Consider the following 21,429-nt stretch of genomic DNA (forward strand, 5'->3'; position numbering starts at 1 on the left):
ATTACAGACAGATAACGGGACAGGTTAAACTAAATAAAAGCTTGTAAAATAACGAAACGGCTATATGAATTTAATAACGTGAATCTGTTTATTTTTATACTAAGAAACTCCAGACCAACCATTCTAGACTAGTATTTACCCCGAAAAAGCAATGGAGAATCTAATCTTTACACCAATCGCATCAATTGGGAGGATTCCTTCAAATAAAAATTCTAACTTACTTCAATGGGTTTTTCAGGTTTATTAGGAAAAGTTACAATTTAAATATTCATTTCGATTAATTTAATGACAAATTTGGATTGAGCGCCGTTTCTAATGAAGAAAGCACATGTGCGACACATATACGATCCTTTTAAACGCAAACAATTATTTTGTTAATTATAAAATTTATACAAAAAATAATGACACCAGCATTTTTCATTTTTAGATATTCCTTATGCTTCATGTAGCTCAATAATTATTACAAATTTTAAAAAATTGTAGTTATTTAAAATATTTTTTATATATATATTTATTTTTAATTTAAATAATATTGAGCTGAATCATGCATAAGACATATATAAAAAAGATAGTTTTATTATTATTTAGATACGTTTTATAATTACCACAAAATACTTTATTAAATAACAAAAGGTCGTATATATGACACGTTAAGATGATATGTTGCTGGGTATGCTTAACTTTAACACTAAAAAAAATATGAGGAAAAACCATGACAAAACACGATGCATACCCAAAAAACCGGTGACCTTTAAAAAAAATGGAATTTAATTGAGTTAACTCTTCGATAAACAGAATGAAATAAAACGCAGCATTTAGAAAAAGTTTCCCAAATAAAAAATGTTTCAGACTCTTAATAATTATTTATTTTAATTTAAGGTGTACATTTTGATACCAGTTCATCGAGTTTGGTCAACGAAATTACAACAGCAATAAAAGTTTACGCTCATGGTGTGGAAGACTATTTATTAGATCCCAAAAATGCTGAACGTTCATTAAATACGCAACTATCCTGTGAAGGTGGCGGTGCTGGAGCTTCACGATGGGATACTGGAGATAGATTTTTCCGGTAAATATTTTTTCATAAATAATTTTTTTAGGTATAAAAATATACAGATCTTCAGTAGTTTTGGACCCGATAAAATCCGTTATTGAGTACCAATAATTTTTGAATGGAAAATTATTGCAGGACCCCATTTTAAAAACACACTTTGTTCGCTTTGTTGTTACGCAGATAAAATATAAAAACGGTTTTCTGTTTTTCCAAATGTAAAATAGTCATATTTCATTGAGTATATCAGAAAAGATGGCCTTGAAAATTATTTAAATTTGACATTAGGCAACTTATATTACAGGTTTCTGGGAAAAATTTTTTACAGAAATCTGTAATTTATGGTAATATCAAATTTAATTTAATTTTTTAAGTTTTTTTTTTAATATATCTTTATAAATTATAGGTTATGTGTTATTCTGATGGATGAGCTATATTATTGTTAAGTTTCATTCAAATCCATTCATTAGTTTTTGCGTGAAAGCGTTACAAACAAACAAACATGCTTGCTTTCGCATTTATAATACAATAGGGATAAATATGGAGGGAGCGCAAATAAATGTGTATTACATACTAATAGTTGATATCCTACTTTTGTTAATTGTGCTTCCACCATTTATTTTAATGCATTTCTAAAGTTGATAATTACATTGTCAATTTTTTTTCCATTGGTTATAAAAAATGTTTAAAGTTCATCGGAGTCACGTATTCAATTTATCTGATTCAATTTTCATAGATTGACTCTACGGTCAAGCTTTACTTAATGAAAAACGAAAACCACGGAATCTCTTGTTCACGCGGTGAAACCACTGCTTGTTTATTAAAAATAAAAGTAAATTGTACGAAAAAATTGTAAATAATTCATTATATATTCATTTAACAGAAAAAAGGTTACTATTTTGTGTTAACCCTAATCATTTCACGTATCGTTTATATGATTAATTATTCATCCTAAGTAGCTGCTTGATATTATGTTCAAGTTTTGGAGAACACATATAGAGTATGAAATAGTAGTCGGCCATAGTTCATCAATTCATTCATCTGTTAAACTATGATAATGTTTATGAAAATCGAATTTCATCATTTAATTAATATGTTTATTGTTAAAAGTAATGATAAAGTGTATAGATGGCTGAAAATCAATATTATACAGTTGATTTTCTTTTAATTTCTAGCTCATTTTTTTCAAAAACAAATAGAATATCTAAAAATGATAAAATACCGGTCTTTTTAAATCGTTAAATCAGGTTCCGCAATTTGAGGCGTAGAAAAAATGTGTTCACACAAAAGTTTTTTTTTTAAGTATATAATTAGAATCTGTTTCAAAAATAGGTAATAGACCGAAATAGAATCTTGGAAATGAACAATTTTTAATTGGTCATACTTTTTATTGAGTGGACATAAAGTTAAAAAAGGCAATATTGATGTTCCAAAAACTAAATCGAATGCACTTTGATATAGTATCGAATCATTGATAATTGTTAATAATAAATAAAGTATAATTTTACTGTTTTTTAAGATAATCAACAGCGTTGTACACAAACATAACACTTTCCTTTGTACTTACTAACCAAGCACAAAGAAATCAATCACTTGCACCATCGACTCGCACTCTCGAAAAAGGACGACTAAAAGCCTGTGACAGGCATACTCAATTAAAAAATATTTATAATCATAAATTTTGTTTTTTTTCTTTTTCACTTTTTTTATGTTATAATATAAAATAATAACATAAAACAAGTGATAAAAATTTATTTAATAATTTAGGAAAGTTTGTACGAAAAATTCTAAAATCGAGAATAAATTGATGAAATGACTATGTCGTCAAATTTATATAGAATTCTTTGTCCTCGTATTTTGTAATAAAGTGTTCTAATTTCATATTAGCATTATCCTATTCTAGTAAATTTTTCATTATCTCATTTTTAAGCATTTTAGTAGAAATTATTGTATTTAAAAGATAAACTAGAAAAATAAATAAAAAAGAACGAGAGGTGATCAAATGTTACTAACTTTTGACTAACTTTTTTTATTTACAAGGTATTTTTCTGAAAATTTAAGGTACTAAGTTTAGAAGTCAAATACTTGTTTAATTCTCTAAAGAATTTAATTTTAAAGCTACTTTTAAAACGACATACTACTAATTTAGTAGGCAAACCAAAATGTGTGTGCATTATGTTTGGTTTGATCAAGATATAACATAAACATTTCATTGTACTTTAAATTATCAGTGTTATCTTTAACTTCTGATAACATTCAGACCGCTATTTCTTTAAATAATAAAACAAAAAATTTTGACAAAAAATACAAATTGGCAATTATAATAATATTTTTGCATTTTCTCAAAAATAATGGCAAGTGGAATCGATTGAAAAAGTTTTAGTTTCCTTGGTAACCTAGATGAAAACAGTCGGTTATTGGTGCTGTTTTTAGTTTGTTACACTTTTTTGATTTTACTTCCTAACCGGCACACAATCAGAACGATAGCGTGCGATAAGGAACGTTGTTCCAAAAACTCATATAAGATTTATTCAGAACTGGAAACAACTTTTTTATTGATGATTTTGTGGTGAATCATCTATATATGACCTAAAAATTAATTACTAATGCTCCATGAAGCAGATTATTTGCATAATGGAGATACAATATAACTTTTTTATTATCTTATGAATATTTTCACATAGTATCATGATTATAAAAACCATTTATTACATTGGTTACTATTTTCTTGATTTTAATTTAAGTACAGTTTTAATTACATTTTCATATACATTTTAATGGAATGTGTATTCGATAAATTCAAAGAATGTAAAGTTCATAATCAAATAAAACTGTACTTGAATTTGATATTCATGACACAAATGAAATCAAATTCTCTGAGATGAAAAGATATAACCAAAATATAGCTACAGTTAAAACGGATAAAATGTGTGGAAAATTTTTTTGTCCTTATCATCTTATTCATATCTTGCTATACCGGAAATGTAGCCATTATTAAACAATTTTTTTTAAATTACCTAAATACTATTTTTATGTCAAAGAGAACAAAATATGTAATTAGACATTTTTATTTAAAGTTTTCTATCGAAAAACAATTTTGCAAAAAAATAAAGGAAATTTTGAAAACAAATCGAAATCGAGAATTTTCAACGTTGGAAATTGTATGAAAATATCAATTTTTGAATGTGAGAAAAACTTTGAAGTATAATTGTATATGCATAATGTCGCGAGGAAATACTTCTTCATTTTATAATTTAATATCCACGTTCTTAACTTAAAAAATAGTACAATCGATAGGCAGACCAAGGTTCACTATATAAAATATATATTACTTGTTAAAGATAATTTCAAAAAATACACTCGAACCAGGACTCGAACCCGGACTTCTTGGATTCATGTCAAGCGCCCTACCAATTAGGCTATTCGAGTTCTAGACACAGAGTGCAATTAAGTGTCTAGAACTCGAATAGCCTAATTGGTAGGGCGCTTGACATGAATCCAAGAAGCCCGGGTTCGAGTGTATTTTTTTCTATTCTCTTTAATTAAGATTACTAGGCAAGATATTTGTCAACTTAGTTAACGCTGTATGTATCATATTAAAAACATCAATTACAATCGCGAGACCATGATGTTAATAAATATCGCATGCATGATTAAAGTATACAATAACAAAAAGTAATATATTACTTGTACTTATATTGTATTTTTTCAATTTTCAAGCGCCGACAAACTTTTCGAGTACAGAACCCTAAACTCTCACTAAACCCTTAAACTTATCTTAGAGCACTCTCCATTAAATTACCCTTTCCCTTAGAGCCTTCGCCATGCTGAATCGATTTTCAGTATCATCGCCTATTTTTTTAAGTGTTCCGGGTACGGAACCTGTAACCAAAGTAATATATACGAGCTGGCAACCATGGATCTCATTGATCTTACATACTGGCAATAAGAAATATGAACCACCAGGCCATTACTAACCCCAAACTCGCATTTGAAATAGCTATGTTTTAGAAAAACTCTTCATTAAATTACCTTTCAATTGAAACAAAAAAATCAAAATCGGTTCATCCGTTTAGGCGCTACGATGCCAGAGGCAGGCAGACATACACACATAGCGATCAAACATAACACCCTGTTTTTGGTTCGGGAGGTAAAAAGACTTGGTCTAAAACTATATATTTTCCGAGCCAAACAAAAAACAAGTTGAATGTTTAAATATTCAGGGTGATTTTTCACGTAAACACCGTTTTTTGCTAAAAATTTATGAACGGAATCCTTAAATTGGGACCAACTTAATTGAATTAATTAAAGGTTATTGTTGTCGTAAAATAATATATATTGTAATATATTGAAAATACAATATTAATAATTACATATTATCATTATAGACATTTACGAAATGTAAGCGTTGAAGGTGAACAAGGTAAACCAAATATTGAATTCACTCAAGATGGTGTGTTGAAAGCCGCTGAACTGAAAATAATGAATTTACGGCCTGGAGTATCAAAACAACTTGTTTGGGAAGAGGTAAGAGATAACATTATTTAACTAACCATACCATATTATACATGTTATTATTATTTACATGTAGGGTGGATGATATATTTAATACAGGGTGCTTTGTTCGAATTAGTCGATAGATAAACTAAAACTGTTCGTGATCAAAAAAGGATAATTGATACAATATGCCTTTCTCTTATTTTTAGAATATACCTTATTAGTACAGTTACCTTAATTTTACAAATTAAGGAAGATGAAAGAAACCGCTCGCATTTTGCTAAAACGTCTTGGAATGTATTTCTTAGGTATCAAATATCATAAGTAACGCTGGAGTTAGTGTCTCAAATGTTTCTATTTGTTAATAAACAATAAATTGTTAATTCCATAGATTGGTTGATGTTAAAGTTGGCTTTCACAATTAATAAATAGGCAACTTGAATTACGTATACGTTATACATGTGTAATAATAGTTTTCGATTATTTGATAAACAGTTAACATTTACTACCTACAAGTTACCTAATTACTAATTTTTTTAAGTGAGCTTTAACATTAGCAAAAATACGAGCAGGTTCTTTCATTTTCCTTTATTAGCCGATTTTTGTGACATCTTTTACTGTAATATATAGAATAATACCGTTTTAACCAATAAAAGGCCTATTTCCAAAAAATAGACTTCTTGCCATTTGTTTTTGGTTAGTATCAAAGATTTGCTTTTAATATAAACAGCAGTCATACACAAATTTTTTGTATACAAAAGTCGAAACTCAATATTCGAAAAACAGAAACAGGTTTTCATAAATTGGATATCCAAACCGCACAGTTCACACCTCATTTTTCTTTTTTTACCAATTCCCTAAAAGACAGACAATGAAAGTTATCGAAATTTCGCTTCATGATATGCTCACGATTCATTACATATTATAATAGCATGTCACACAAAACGACTTATGCGACTTAAATAATGTCACCCTTCAAAAATAAATAAATGAATATATTTTTATGAAAAAGTAAAAATTGATCATCCTATAATTTCAGTTTCATATTTTACTGTATATGAAATATGAAATAAATTGATTTGAAATAATCATTTTATAGATTGGGGTTTGGAAATCATGGGTAAAAGAAGGTTTAGACATAAAAGATATTGTGTGGCCAGGCAATAGTCACACACCACCACAAGGTGTTCCCGAAAAGTTTCATCTACGTATCACATTCTTAGAAGAGCCACCCTACATTAGTTTGGCACCACCAGATCCAGTTACTGGTAAATGTAGTGTGGAACGTGGTGTTTTGTGTCGTGTAGCTTCTGATCAAGATATTACTGAGTAAGTAAACCAAGACTAACTTTATAATACAATTGTAATTATATATTCTATTCTGTAACAATGAAAATAAGGAATACCGAGTGTCTATCAAAATTCAAAGTGTCAAACATAAATGAGTTCATGATTAATACAGGTTCCTGCAAGGTTCTGCTTTAAAATTAACCTCCCTCTTTTCTTTTAATTGTATTTTTTTTCTAACTTTCTTAGTCTTCTAACAAGAGCTTAGCCTATCAATTTTTTTCAATAAACACATACTTTACATTTAATATAAAGTTCCCAAATGTTGGCTTTGAAATTTTGGCTTCTCTCTTTGGTTGTCTTTCGTATAAACAAAATCCGATTTTTTCAAGAATATTTTACTTCTTCAAAATATTATTGATCCAAATATTTTGTACAGTGTTCAAGATACCCAAGAAGCTGCTGGAGGTTGGTTAAAATTTTTGTCACAAAAATATCTAAAAATTTGATCGAAAACTGGATTTGGAACTATGTTTCTTATTGCGCGTTTGGAGGTTCACGCAGTCTTGTGTTTACGATGCACGCCCATCATGCGTTTATTTTTAAATTCTACTTTATTAAGTAACTTCCTGATTCTATTCTAATTTTTGTACATTTCCAATTACTGTACATAGATGACTTTTGACATAAAATTTGAAAACATCTCTAGTTTTGTTTGCCATGAATTGTAATAAAAATAAATGTATTCTGATCTTTGCTTATTTACCGATAAAATTAAAATTATACCCACCCATAAAATAACTTTATATCTAAATATATTACACATGTGTAATTTAAATATACACATTTTCTAATATACAGCTTGAAAATAATCCCGTTTTATATACCTATACGTAAGAAGAGTTCTTATGGATTACAATGTGTAAAACAAAGAAAACAGAACAGCAGCGTTGTATAATACTCATATAGCTAGGCATATACCAGTTTAGTGTGTTTATTGACAACGATATACTATATTCAAGAGACTGATTCTCGTCCGACTACCAAAATTAAGTAATATTGGGCATTTTTAGTAGCGACATAGAAGACAACTCGAGACTAGTGTTTTGAATATGACCGTTGTCAATAGACACACTAAACTGGTGTATGCCTAGCTATATGAGTGCTATACATCACTGCTGTACTATTTTCTTTGTTTTACACATTGACATCCATAAAAACTCATTTTGCGCATATATTACAAATAAAAGCTTTCATATATGTAAAAGGTGATTATTTCCAAGCTATACATTTTTATAATAATAAAATAGCTTGATAAACGTCGTAAACTTGCAAAAACAAATATTAAATACACTTATTACCATTCCTACATTGTGCTTGTTATTCAATAATACACAATTTATAACAAAAGGATCATAGTTCCTATCGGGTGCCCCACGACACACTGTTCTTCTTTTATTTGCATATGTTCCTAATGAATTGGAATAATAACGATAAACAACTGCTAAAGCCATCCCCAAACCTTGGAACATGTTTATTCAGTTATTCCAATTGATTGGAAGATATAAAATTTGAAAAATGTTTGGGCAGTCATCCCATTTATTTCCCATTTAGGTAGAAATTGAAAGCAATACTCTCTCCCCTTAAACTTTGTCGGTATTTTTTGGTCGTCCAGGTATCATACGATACATATTCCCATTAAATACACATTATATTTATATCTATTATAAATTACCTATTATATCTTATCTATTATAATTAAAAGAGGAATGAATGGTACTTTCGAATGACGTAAATTGTTTCGAAGAAAAAAAATTACATTCCGGTGTGACCTTAGTTCGAATATGTGGCAATTTCGGATTCAGCACGCCAAAAATCATCCAAACAGTATACTGCTGTGTCTTCTGTAAAAAAAAATTTTGTCGATCAATATTGTTAATGTAGCGCAGCCCTAAGCCGGATCACAGCTTTGAAAATTTAGTCCTAATTTTTTCAAGTTATATAATCTATAAAAAAAATATCTGATTTGTATTAGTTCACTCTGTATTTAATATCTTAAATCAATATTATTGAATTGGTAAATGGAATGTGATGGTTTAGAGGTCATATTTCAAAATTTGAGTGTATCGTTAAACAGTCAACTGTATATACTGTGAATACAACTTGGTTGATTACATATTATCGACGCAAATAATAATTTTATTTAAGACAATTCGACAATTGAAACGTTTCCATGTTAATTCTGAGGGAAAATAGCTTCCCAACGTAGTCCCTACAATATTATTTTGAAAAAACTCAATCGTTTTACAAAATAAGAAATTTCTTTTATAATTTCTAAACACTTAGGATGTACGAGTACCAGGGCAATTTTGGACAGAGGGCTTGATTTTTTTTATATGAAGTTGGTCTATGTCTAAATCTGACTATTTAAGGATGTATGAGCTCGGTAGTGGGACACAAATTAAAAAAATATATATATTTTCAGTGTTGAGCGTGAATTATGTTATAAATTGACAATATAAGACGAAAAGTGAGACTAAAATTGAAAATTTTTTATAATTATTTAGCTTTTGATTATTCGAAAACCAAAGCAAATATCGAAAATTTTTATTTTTATTTTTCGTCGATATTCATGAAATTATAACAAAATTTACTATCAAAGTTGAAAGAAAATAAGGTACCTACAGTTAATTTCAACAATTTAAACTTACCTTGGTGCTCGTAATACCACAGATTCTATTAAGAATCTACTGACAAAATTGTAATGCCTCGTATTAAACCCAACAACTTGTATACAAATCGTACTATACTTTTAAAACACCCCTTATAAATCCGTAGTATTCATTTACACTTTTAATCTTTTTAGAGTGGATATTAGCCAAGCACATCGAAATGCTAGTTTTTATCAATGTTGTTCCGGTTTTTGTATTGATTTATTGGAAAAATTTTCCGAAGAATTAGGATTCACTTACGAACTAGTTCGTGTTGAAGATGGACGATGGGGTACATTACAAGACGGAAAATGGAATGGTTTAATTGCAGATTTAGTAAATCGAAAAACTGATATGGTATTAACCAGTTTAATGATTAATTCTGAACGAGAAGCAGTGGTAAATAAAATTGTTACTTTTTAAAAATTATTTTTAAATAATTCACTTTATAAAATCTGAAAGTGCACTTTTATTTTATTGAAATTTTAAATCTTTTTAGTTGCATAAAAATGCTCGTAAAAAGTTTTTATTACTAGAATAAATAAACGTTTTATTTTGTACTCAGGAAGAAATTTTGTTTTAAGGTTGATTTTAGTATACCGTTCATGGAGACTGGTATAGCAATTGTAGTAGCAAAACGAACGGGTATTATTTCACCTACTGCATTCTTGGAACCTTTTGATACTGCATCCTGGATGTTAGTTGGAGTTGTAGCAATACATGCTGCCACATTTACAATATTCCTATTTGAATGGCTGTCGCCGAGTGGATTTGATATGAAGTTATCATTACAACATATGAACCCTTCGCCACATCATAGATTTTCATTGTTCAGAACCTATTGGTTAGTTTGGGCTGTACTTTTTCAAGCCGCCGTTCATGTTGATTCTCCTAGAGGTTTAACTGCTCGTTTCATGACAAACGTATGGGCCATGTTCGCTGTAGTATTTCTTGCCATATATACTGCCAACTTAGCAGCGTTCATGATAACCCGTGAAGAATTTCATGAATTTTCAGGTAAAATTGATTGCGTCAACTGTAAATCATTGCAAAAATACGTTATTAAGTAATTTTTCAAGTTTAATTTGTGGCTTCTTTTTAGGAATTGATGACCATCGGTTATCGAAACCATTTACGTATAAACCTTCATTTAAATTTGGAACAATTCCATGGTCACACACAGATTCCACTTTAAAACGATACTATCCACAAATGCACGATTATATGAGCAAATTCAATAAAACAAATGTATTAGAAGGTGTAGATGCTGTATTAACTGGTGACATGGACGCATTCATTTATGATGGAACGGTATTAGATTATTTAGTTGCACAAGATGAAGATTGCCGATTATTAACTGTTGGTCAATGGTAAATAACATATTTAGTATTTTCTTAAAGCACAAGATTTTACAGAAAAAAAAAACAAAAAAAAACTAGCCAATTTAACACACAAAAATGTAAATGAACTTTTTAGTTCAGGCTAGCTTTGTTTATATTATTAACTTCCCAGTATAATAAGTTATTGTAATGGGTCCGATTTCCGAAATTGAAATTTTCAACATATCTTTACGTTTCATGATAAGGATAGTACAAGGCATTAACACTAATTTGAAGAAGAAGTAAGTATGTGTGTGTGTGTCTGTTTCTGTGCGTGTGTGTACGTTCGTGGTCATTTTTTTCATCATCGATATCGCGCGAATACAAATAATATCGACTTCGATGAGGTATCGATCGAAGCGTATTAACGGCAATATAATTCGAAATGAGTTTCATAATATTCCGTCGAGTCGTTTCGAATCGATCGAATTTTTATTTGTTTAGTTCTGCTAATAACTATTTATTATACTGGGAAATTTTTCATGTGGACCTCAAGGGTCGCACCAGACCCTACCCACGGCTTGTTTGTTTTTAAAGTCAGGCTATTATTATTATGATTTACAAAATATACCATTTTTATCTAATTTAAATAAAAAACATTTTTTTTAGGTATGCAATGACAGGTTATGGTTTAGCATTTTCCAGAAATTCAAAATATGTACAAATGTTTAATAAACGATTATTAGATTACCGAGAAAATGGTGATTTAGAACGATTACGACGTTATTGGATGACAGGATCATGTAAGCCTGGGAAACAAGAGCATAAAAGTTCAGATCCATTAGCACTTGAACAATTTTTAAGTGCATTTCTATTATTAATGGCTGGTATTTTATTTGCTGCGTTACTTTTACTATTAGAACATCTCTATTTTAAATATGTTAGAAAACACTTAGCTAAAACCGATCGTGGTGGATGCTGTGCATTAATTAGTCTCAGTATGGGTAAAAGTTTAACTTTTCGTGGTGCTGTTTATGAAGCTCAAGATATTTTACGTCATCATCGGTAAGATACCATTATTCTGGCAATCATCTAAATCAAAACATTCAAGACTTGCCTAATGATGGGGGTTCATATTAACTATTATAATTTTAGACACAAAATAGGAATCATTTTAACCTATATAAAGGGGATCATTTTACCCGTAACGACATATTTGAATATCGTCATAAAAACTGACCTGAAAATTTATTATACACTTATCAAAATGTGTGATAATATTCTTCAAAGGCAACGGAAGTCAAGAGTAAAACAATCAGCCCACAAGAACTAACACACAAAAAAAATTTTTGCCAATAAAAATAATATTTTTGTTACGAAACACAAATTTGCTTGCCAAGTCTTTGCTGAACGATTAATTTAATCACGCGGAAGCCATCTATCAATGAATATACTAGATGGCTTTAACGGTTCACTTAAAACAACGCGAGATCATTTTACTCTGAGGGATCATTATAGAGCACTTTCCTTTACTATCTATGTCCTAACATCTATATAACCAATTCGAAATTGACAATTATCATTTTTCAGATGTCGAGATCCAATTTGTGATACACATTTATGGAAAGTAAAACATGAATTAGATATGGCACGACTACGAATAAAAGAATTAGAAAAAGATATGGAATCACATGGTCTCAAACCACCACCTAGCAAGTTAGTATCTAAAAACAAATAATAACACAATTTTTATAAACTTAAACACAATCTACATTACAGCACGCAAATATTATTTTATTTTCCAAAATGATTTTGATAAAAAAAATAAAACACTTAAGTATATTAATTAACACAATCTATGAACACTATGAAGACACTTTAAAAGTATATATAGAAAATCGCATGAATTAAGTAGTTTAGTGAAAACATTTTTCACACAACTTTCTCACACGAAACACACACGTTTATTGAAAAATACACTTTTATTGAAAATAAATTATAGCTTTAAATAAATTTTTATCACAAAGCTTTTTTTTTTATATGATGAACAAACTTTATTTTTATTTTCAATTCGATTGGCACAATTGTACAGTAATTTTTGAAATTTGGAAAATCATCATTTTGTAAATATATTTTTTGTCTTCAGCATTCTTGTAAATATGTTCATTTATTTTTTTTTTTTTTTTTTTTTTTTTTTGAGAAAAAATCAGACATACAGTAACTTAATTACTTTTTACAACAATATTTTTAAAGCCATAAAGTTATTATTATTAAAATTCTATTAGGTTTCTCTGTATAATAAATTGTTAGTTTCTTTTATATTAGACTTAAATATTCTTTTTGGGTAAAAATTTGTTGATTCTTCCATAAGTTAAATATTCTACTCGTATAACATATTCGTACTCGTGAAACTTGAAACCAATAAGATGAAATGTGATCGAATCAAATTATTTGTCGACTAAAAAAACATGTTTATAACACGTTAACGGTGATAGTTCTAAAAGATATTTTACATCTGTACAATATTATTGTTCATACGTAGAATAACCGTAAACGGCGTAGAATCGCCTAATGATGTTAAATTTCGATTTAATCCCATTGAAAGAATTTTTTTCGAATAATGATCCAATCTATTCAAATCAACTTTAAATTACTTACTAATAAAGAAAAACTATAATATTTTTCACATTTCACCTTATCACTTCAATTTCTACATAATTTTCCCCTGTGCATATGGCCTTAATCACTCATTATACTAGTAATTCTAAGTACTGTACTAAGAATGAGAGTTATTGAGTATTTCAGGAATATATTCATACTTTCAGTTCGTGTAATTTCGTATAAGGTCGTATATATATTTTTGTTAATTTTTTGTTTAATAAATGTATTTTCGATGTACCATTTTATTTTATTTTGATTTTGGTGAGTGTGTTCTGTTATTATTACCTACTAATGCCGCAGGATATGTCATGGTGTAAAAGTACGTGGTGCAACAAAATGGCGCTGTATATGTTTACGTGCAGCAGATGAAAATCTACAGTAAGAAAACTAACTAACTTCCACCCAACAAAACATCTTAAAATGCATAAATATTGTTTTGTATATAATATAAATAAATAATATAAATATTTGTATCATGCTGTCTGCGTGTGTTTCAATAATTTTTTCGAATGATTGTGGACTGTTTTCTATGTTCTTTTCTATATGGAGCATGATTTATTTAGTTGCTACCAAAAAAATGGCTGTATAGAAAATTTTGTGACTTGCATGTGTATTAAATTGTGTATATTATGTTAAAACAATTAATATAAACCATATTTACTAAGCATTACAGAATAATGCTCAGAAAATCGATTGCTTTTTAGCCAATAAATATTATTTAAAATTATATTGGATGCAATTCCATATATTAGTAGGGATAACACAAAAGAAGGCGAAAATTTAATGGATAAGCCAATTAATAGGTTTTTATATCAATATACAATTAAAAAATGTAAAAATCTATTAATGAATATATTTTTGGCCTTTTATATTATATTTTCGCCTTGTCTCATTTTATCCTTGATAAGAGGCGAATTTCATTTCACAAAATAATTCATTACTATTTTTTTATGATCCAAAGAACAACAAAATATATTCCAAACAGATTCCCGAATATGATAACTTTGAGGGTCTTAATTTCCAATAAAACTACAAAAATATGAAATAGACTGAAAACTGATTCAAAAACAGACTCTGACAATTGAAAAATTACACCAAATGTTATAAAAGTGTTTATTCAAATTTCCTCATAGTTAGATAAATCTAGCGGATTTCTAAAATAAATTCAAAAATTTTTTGCAAAAGGCTAATTGTTTTTAACAGGTTTCTTTTGTTGTACTTTTTGTTATAAATTCAGAAAAGAAATTTTCCAGATCCGAAACGATCCGCGCGACCTTCTGCACGCGGTTTTTATCTCCATATTGTTTTCTTGAATATATATAGTTCTATTGATCGGATTGAGACGAATAAAAGAAAGAATTGTTTATTAAGAATTTTTGCATCGATATTGCCTATCAAATCTAGAATGAGACGTAACTTATAATCATAAAAAAGGGTGGTAAATTTTAGACCGATACTTCAATTTTGAGAAAAATTTTTCTGAAAAATTTCAATAGCGTACAGTTCAGGCAAATCATCCGACTTTAACTTTTTTTAATTGCAATTTTTGTTTGAAACGTTTTCGAAAAAATGATTCTCTGGAAAGGTCTTAGAAGGTCTCGTTACTTTTATTATTATATCTCAAAACGTTTTATTCGTCTTACACAATTCTAAAATTTATTCTAAGATAAAATCTTATCCTAATTCTAATTATATTTTAAAACTGCAGACGAAATACCAAAAAAAATTTTGCCTCGTTTAATTAATGAGTTCATTAGACCCCCAATAAATTGTTTAAATTCACTTTTTAATAAATATAAGTACAAAGAATTTATAATTTAGGTTTAAAAAACGAATTGACATCCATCCTCAACTAATGAAATCCATCATTTCAACAAAATTTAAACCAAGGATTTTCTTGTAAGTTCTACATTTTTAACTTACCAGTTGAATGAACATAGCAAAGAGAAGCATCTTTAACTTCTCTCAATGTGTTAAAACCAATATGTATAAAGTGTCATTATTGCGAAAATGGTACGTACCCTTCGTTTCGAATAAAATTTCTTTATGTTCCTTCACGAGAATACCAATTCTAAGCACATGGGTGTTTAAATACTATTCCAAAACCTAAACCTTATTATTTTATTATTATTTTTGTTTCACCCCGTCGCGTCCCGAAAATTTTATTCCCATTGTAATGAATTATTATGTTATATTACATTAACATTTTTACAATATTTCCCAAAATTTATGTTTACTCCGATTTAAATCATTTTGAAAATACAAAGCATATTAATTTTAATATTATATCATGGAGTTTCTTTGCTCTGAAATGATTGTTGCGCTAAAATTGGATCATTAAGAAAGGAGAATATTTGGGTCGTTATTTATCTTCTGTCTACTGAATATCTATTATGTTGGGTTCGAATAATGGAAATCCCAGAAAAGTCCTAGTAATATTAAGATATCAAAAAATGCCCTAGATGTATTAGTAAAGAGGAGCTATTATGCAAATTACAATATGGAGGCTTATATATATAATTTTCAATGATATTTTATTGAGTTAATTTACAAATAATAAAAAATCGTTGAAGGTTGGGAAAAGTTAGAAAATCTTTACTTTTTTAGGTAGTACGAGCTCCAAGGCAAGTTTAGACTTGTGGTTGAAATTATGTGTACCATATTTTGAACTTGGATGATAATTTTTGTTATAAATGCATGAATGTAGACGGAAATTAAGAAAACAATTTTTCGATATCTGCCTTGATTTTCGATATCGAAAGTTAAATAATTAAACAAAATTTTCAATTTTCTATATTTTGAAAATTACTCCAGATATCGAGAAATTTTATTCTTATTATTTGTCTTATATTGTCAAGTTATTAAAGTTTTTACTTTAATTTAAATAGTTTTTTTTTTTAATTTCCACCGACTAGTTTTGGAGAAATCTATGAAAACATATCATCTAGCTACCGTTTTACCATGAAACCGATATTAAATATGCCTACTTTTGAAGTCATTTATTTATTTAAATAATCGTTAACCCCACCTAAAATTTTCAGAATTGATTTAGACTTAGCCCATAAAATTACCAATTTATAACAGATAACGGCCCTTATATGCAAAAGATAACGATTACCTTATAATAAATAGATAAAAGCGGCCCAAAATGTGATGCCTCTTCCGTTAGGCCAGCAACAATTTATTAGTTTTTCCCAATTATTTGTTACCCTACCTTCCACGTTAAAATAAAATTTATTTTTAAAAATCAATAGTCTAAGAGCTCGTTAATAAGTTTAGAGCCAGCTTTTAACCCTCAAATTTAATTATTTCTAAAAACTTAAAGAGTGATAGTTATTTTAAGACCTCTTGGGCACTTAGACTACGATTTTGTTTCTCTCTGCACACGAATTCAATAAATGTGTTAATATTATCCAAACCATTGAAATATTGTAAATTTGTTCCAAGTTATGAAAAATCATATAATTAGATGAAAATAATAAAACCGAATGTATGTCAATATAGAATAGAAATGAAATAAGTAAATGCATAACTTTCGAAAGTAAAGGTTCTGTCGATGTTAATGTAGTTTATAAATATATTTCAGAATGCCAGAACTTGAAAAAACAGTTTTGAGAAGTAGAAACTTTTTATCTAGCAGTGCCAACGAAATTCTCACGTAAGTATTTAATCATCCAACAACAAAAAATTAACACGTTTTTGGTAGTTTTCATTAAAAAATAAACCTTCATATTAAAGAAAATCATATATTGTAAATCAAGAAAGTTTCTACTTCATGAAACCCACATAACTACAAAAATCATTTTTGCATGTTTAATATAGAAATAAAAAGAGATAGTCAAACCATATACAAGTGATTGTGAAACCAGTATAATAAGATAGACAGAATGAATATCAGTTTTTTTAGGAATTAGTTACATAAAAAAAAAAGATTGCTTGGTGTAATCACCAGGAAGCTGCATATTCGCAGACAACGGAACGATTAATGAACTTCCCCGAGAGGAAACCCGTTCATTCCCGTTCTCGTTGTAGGCTCTAAAACCATATCTGGCAATTGCAAGAAGGCAGACCACCCTTAACGATTAAATAGAAGAGCCTAGCTAAATAGAAGGCAAGCTAAATAAACGATATTGGCTACAGGTTATTACAGACTCGAAAGATATCCATCCCTCATGAGTCTGCAGAATATAGCAATATTCCAGAAGGAGCTCGCGGGATAAAATATTTATCCTTTGACCTGGCAGAAGGGGAAAAACTTGAGATGAAGCAACTAAAATGTAACTATGAACTGTTTCCTAAAATAGACTTAGATTCGAAGGATTAGATTCGATTGAAAGTCAGTTAGAGGTTGGTAAAAAAGCTGAGTAAAACCTACTTGCCAGGCTTCTACCTTCCCTTTTCTAGTATTATTATTAATTTACTTTGAGAATAGATTTCATTGTTGTACAAAATGTAACTTTAACCGAAATCACAATAAAGTCATTTTCTTATATAGAAGATATAAAATCATTTTCTAATATAGAAAAAAGTTTTTTTTAATACTTCAGAATTCAATGCAATCGATAGTAATATCTTCTAATATCAAACACTTCAACTAAAAAGAAAACCTCGAAACGGAAAATAGGGATGGAAACCGTGCTATTTCCCAAAAATAATATACATGTATAAAGAAGTTTTTATATAATATTGTGTTAAAAAAAATGTCGAATATTGCCGCGAACTAAAATTTACTCAACAGTAATGCATGTTTAATTATAATGAAAAGCTTTTGTCCAGAACCACGATTACATAGTTAAAGAATTTGCCTTTTTTAAGTTTTGCAAGTTTTAGAAAAATTTACTTTTCGAAAGTATAAAAATGGATATCATGAAAACCATTAAAATATTGCCATAAAGTCTTATACATTGAGAGCCTGAAAATTCCAAAAATAATTTTTCAGTATGCTACCCATGCTTTTCCAGCAAGAAAATGAAGAACACTAAAATGTCACTATTTAATGATTTAAGCTATGAAAGGTGGAAAAAAGAATGTTGATGTGTCTGTCGTTTAAGTCCAAAGATTTTGGAATGTTCAAAAAACCAGATTTAATTTACTTTAAATTCGCCGGAAATTTTATCATTTTTATCAACACCGTAATGGACTTTATCTTAAATTATGAGCGATAAAAAATCTATGGCTGCCGTTTTACTCTACAACATAGCTCACTTTTTAAACTGAATAACAATTTTATAACTTTAACAAACTCGAATTTCAGACAAAATCAAACCTACCTATAGGACAAGAATTTTAATTTTTAAGAATCGACTATAGGAAATTTCATAATGTACCATAAAATAAATAAATATTTTTTATAAAATATAAAATTTTTCATAAAATTTTTGCCACCCCATACACGAAATTTTCTTCTATACTGCAAAAAGTCAAGTTGAATCTTCCGTGGCCTGTCATGAAATCGCCTTTAGAGAATGTCAATTTTTGTTCGACAAAGAATGCATTTTCTGTGTGTGTTAAAAATACGGATGTTACTAAATTAGTGACCAAAACTAATATATGTCTTAGCCAAAGCATTAATAACCTCACAAAATAAAGTTATGGAAAACTATTCGATTATTATTTTTACGTTACTCGTCCATTAATAAAAATAATATGTTCCTCATATATCCTAAATTAGATATCGATGGCAGATGTCTTCTTGGGGAAGTAAGTTTTCTTAGATCTATTCCTACATATTTACTTCAGCAATTGCGTAGCCTGATTTGGCACCATCCACCCTCCATTTTTATTCGATAGACTAGTTTTATTGCATTCAGCACCCTTTTATTCAAATAACTCTCACATACCGCAGAAGCTTATGTCACCATTAATTCTTTGAATTATTTGTCTTTTAAACATTCTTAGTGTCGAAGCAAGTATAGTTTTATATTTCAAATGTTAACGCCAATACCTACTAATCATTACTTAATCAATTACTTATCACTCAGTCTCCACTATTCCGTCGTTTAACTATTCGTAAATTCATTGGCAATTTGCTCTCGTTAATCTCTAGTTCAATAATGACCCTTTTAGCTTGTAGTTCGAAATAAAACCTCTTCTTCAGGTATTCTTGCATGAACTATCCATGATGCTTGTCACGAGTTACTTTTCTATCATTTGTCCAGTGATATAGGTCTTAGAAATCCCCATAAACAAAATTTTAGTTTGGTCCCTTTTTAAAAAAATAATAAACAGACTGCACAATCAAAATGGTAACAAGCAAGAAAACTTCATATTTCAATTAACGACATTAATTAGGTTATAACATTCCTAATCTACTTCTTTTCAATGATCAGTTTATAAGTCTATATCCGTTATTGTTCTATAGGCCTTAGAAATAAGTTCCTTCACTTTTTCGTAAAGAAGGAAAACAGTCAGCCTACGGCTTCACTCCCTACGAAACTTTATTTCATTGTTAATTTAGTTATGAAAATTTCATTCGAATTTCAACTTATATTTTACTATATTCCCCCCCCCCCCTATTTTACTAGAGAGCCCCCTATTTTACTATATTCTGGGGGCCTGGACTGGATTTACATATTGGGCCACATGAACCATAGCAATAGGCGGAAATTTTATCAAAAGGTCAAAATATTTTTGCGTACATGGGAATTTGATCTTAGACATGAAGAAAGTTGCCTAAAGGCGGCGCTTGGTGTAAATCCAGACCTGCTAGGGGCCCCATATCATTACTACCTACCACTGATATAGCTCTAGCTAAGCTTTTGCATTTATCTTACCTTTTTTCATATATTTTTGCCCGCATATAATATGATATTGAATCCAGATATACGATGATTTAAACGTAAACATTTTAATCGAATAGTTTTCGATACAATCCAGAATTTTATTTTAACAAAAAATTTAACATTTTCAGATCACCAAAAACAGAGATTGCAGAAATGGAGACAGTTCTATGATCTGATGAAAAAAAGTTTCCAATATTATTAATCGATTCTTATGATTAGAAAAAAATGAACCCAAACAAATAAATTTATATAAATAAAATAAAAAAAAGTAACATTTAGATTTTTAAATAACAATAAGCTAGAAAAACGTACGTTTGAATTTAAAATATAAAAAATAAATAATAAATAACAGAAAAACTCAAATTATATCGATAAATATTATAAACACAAAAAAAAAAACAGTATTTATGGTGAAATATTAATAATAAATAAGGCAAAATACTGCAACGAAATATTCTAGTGTTTCTGTTTTAAATTAATTAAAAAAAAAATGAAAAACCATACATTAAAAAATATTTTTAAAGAATAAAAAAACAAAAGCAAGACTGCCATAATTTCTTATTTACTACGATTATTATAATATTGGTTACTAAAAACAAAAAAATTCTGAAAAAAAAAAAAGTAAAAAACCAAGCGAAACGTATAATCTTAAAATAATCCTTAGATAGACTTTATAATCTATAAAGTGTCTTAGAAAAAAATTTGTTTTCAAGATTTTATCTTATCAATGGCGATTTTAACAAAAATGGAAAAATCATATATGTTTTACAACAAAATCATATATGTTTTTATTTTTTCATGATAATTTAAAAGTTTCAGGCAGTTTTAAAAGAACTTTTCAAAAATAAAACGAAAACGCCCGACAAAAAAATGTTTGTAAAAGATCGAGTAACGTCATAATGTTAATTAATAATTGTATACAGTGTATACTATTCAATTAACATTATTACGTCACAACGATGTTTTAAGGAAACATGTGAGCCACTTGTATCTCAAGAGCAGGATTAAGTACTAAATGCATATCTTATAACGTCACGAAAATTATCAGTTATGCACGAATAAACAAACTATAGTAGAAAGTCTTAATACATAGGTATACCCAATTTTAAATTCCTTATAAT

At 28.6% G+C, this 21,429-nt stretch overlaps 1 protein-coding gene across 1 annotated transcript in view; it reads left to right on the forward strand.

Annotated features, from left to right (window-relative positions):
• The window catches only part of LOC123299226 (glutamate receptor ionotropic, NMDA 2B), a 338,826-nt gene extending 318,287 nt beyond the window's left edge, over window positions 1–20,539 (forward strand). Inside the window, exons 7-17 of the mRNA XM_044881529.1 lie at window positions 880–1,069; window positions 5,440–5,578; window positions 6,648–6,877; window positions 9,702–9,945; window positions 10,131–10,563; window positions 10,649–10,916; window positions 11,535–11,930; window positions 12,456–12,581; window positions 13,827–13,904; window positions 17,113–17,184; window positions 20,437–20,539. Coding sequence (XP_044737464.1) covers window positions 880–1,069; window positions 5,440–5,578; window positions 6,648–6,877; window positions 9,702–9,945; window positions 10,131–10,563; window positions 10,649–10,916; window positions 11,535–11,930; window positions 12,456–12,581; window positions 13,827–13,904; window positions 17,113–17,184; window positions 20,437–20,479 — 2,219 coding nt within the window. The 3' untranslated portion in view covers window positions 20,480–20,539. The remainder of the gene's footprint in view (window positions 1–879; window positions 1,070–5,439; window positions 5,579–6,647; window positions 6,878–9,701; window positions 9,946–10,130; window positions 10,564–10,648; window positions 10,917–11,534; window positions 11,931–12,455; window positions 12,582–13,826; window positions 13,905–17,112; window positions 17,185–20,436) is intronic.
• The last annotated feature ends 890 nt before the right edge of the window (window positions 20,540–21,429 follow it).

This window comes from Chrysoperla carnea, chromosome 4, assembly GCF_905475395.1.
Source record: "Chrysoperla carnea chromosome 4, inChrCarn1.1, whole genome shotgun sequence".
Classification (NCBI taxonomy): domain Eukaryota; kingdom Metazoa; phylum Arthropoda; class Insecta; order Neuroptera; family Chrysopidae; genus Chrysoperla; species Chrysoperla carnea.